Here is a 1,848-nt window from a genome sequence, read left to right as displayed (position 1 = left end):
GAAGAAAGACCTCTGGCCGTAACAGTTTTTAAAAGTTGGTAATATCAGTTGTCCTTTTGTAACAGATCTAGTTGAATGACCACTTCCAGAATTTGATTGTTACCACTTCCAGAAATTGATGGTTACAATGAAATAAAAATAAAATGACCACACCGTGTGTTTGTAAATACCTGCTGATACGAGGTGGTGTCAGCTGTATGCACCTGTTCTTGATTTCTCAGGACTTTTTGAGTGTCTAGGTTGAGTCCCTCCAGCTGTTTGATCAGGTGGCTCTGTTCTGCTGCATGTTCTGTGCTCTGTCTGTACAGAGTCTGAACTTCTGCAAAATCACGACTACAAACAAACCGTAGTATGAAGTCAGACAGACTGCACATAACATAGCATTTTACACATTAAAAAGTAATTTATGTGAAAGAATAAAATTTTCCACTCAAACCAACTTTTCCTTCAAAATGCAGGATCAAGTTGTTTTCTTTTAAATTCAGAAATAAAAACAGTTTTCTGTTGTATACACTGGTCGCTGCTTTGCTTTTTATTATTTGAAAACAATATTTGAATACTAAAACATATTCACATAAAACATGTATGTATAATATTTGTTTAAACTAAATTTTATATTTACTATAATAATATTTATCATCCAGAAACCTTTCCTTAAGGAGTTACCAAAATTTTCCAATATTAACTAAAATAAAAAATAAAATAAATCCTATGAAAAGAAAATGACACTACTACATTGCAATCAAGTTGGTGATACCCGAGTGATTTTTCTCCATAAAACATTCATCAACAACAAATATTCTCTTGCATTTTGTGTGTCCTCGCTTAAAATTCCCATAAAGTACCTCTGCTATTTATGACTATATTAATTAGCAAGCTAATGATGTAAAAACAGTGTGCAGATGTGGTGTGACTGACATGTCAGAGTGCCTTTGGCATTAAAACAGAAAAGTAGTTAAAAAGAAAAGGTTGAGATTACTATTAAGGCTCCTACAGTTCCTGCAGTTTTTATCATATCGACTAAAGCTTAGTGAAAGCCTGCCCTGTTTCCCTTCTTCCCTCCTTTAAAGCACATCCACTATGCCGGGATTATCAAATGGCTTTAGGTGAGCCAGTACGAAAGAACTGTGTGTCACCCCCAAGACTCACAGCGATGGGAGGAATATACTCATACCTAATGCAGAAATCTATATGTTCACATACAGTATATGCAGCACAAATATACACTTCCTTTAACTGCTGAAATTACCCATAAAAAGCATTTACAGGAGGGTTGTTATTTACAGAAACATGGACAGTTTTTTTTTAGTTGACTGGACTTACCAAAGCCCATCAAGTTGTTGCTCTTTTGTTGCTACCTCCTTCTCTTTAGTGGAAAGTTGTGCAGCTAGACTGCCACTGCGTTCCTGAAATTTGGACAGCTCCTGCCAAGCACTGTGCAGTTTCTCTTCAAGATCCTGGTGTAAAAGGGAAACAGTTTTTGAGGAACCTTAAAAGCCGAGCAATTTTTGATGTACCAAGTAAAATTGCATGAGGGGTATTTCTGTGCTTAAGTGGGATATAAGCTGTAGAGCTACAGTGGGGAAAATAAGTATTTAGTCAGTCACCAATTGTGCAAGTTCTCCCACTTAAAAAGATGAGAGAGGCCTGTAATTGACATCATAGGTACAGTGGGGAAAATAAGTATTTAGTCAGTCACCAATTGTGCAAGTTCTCCCACTTAAAAAGATGAGAGAGGCCTGTAATTGACATCATAGGTAGATCTCAACTATGAGAGACAAAATATGAAAAAAAAAATTGAGAAAATCATTTTGTCTGACTTTTAAAGAATTTTTTTGCAAATAATGG

The 1,848-nt window shown here is 35.7% G+C and overlaps 1 protein-coding gene across 1 annotated transcript in view; it reads right to left on the bottom strand.

Annotated features, from left to right (window-relative positions):
- The window catches only part of cntln (centlein, centrosomal protein), a gene marked incomplete at its 3' end in the record, with an annotated part of 14,241 nt that overhangs the window by 619 nt on the left and 11,774 nt on the right, over window positions 1-1,848 (bottom strand). Inside the window, 2 exon segments of the mRNA XM_014007776.1 lie at window positions 171-333; window positions 1,324-1,457. Coding sequence (XP_013863230.1) covers window positions 171-333; window positions 1,324-1,457 — 297 coding nt within the window.

Source organism: Austrofundulus limnaeus, unplaced genomic scaffold, assembly GCF_001266775.1.
Source record: "Austrofundulus limnaeus strain Quisiro unplaced genomic scaffold, Austrofundulus_limnaeus-1.0 Scaffold44, whole genome shotgun sequence".
Lineage (NCBI taxonomy): Eukaryota > Metazoa > Chordata > Actinopteri > Cyprinodontiformes > Rivulidae > Austrofundulus > Austrofundulus limnaeus.
This window is presented reverse-complemented; position numbering and strand designations above follow the sequence as displayed.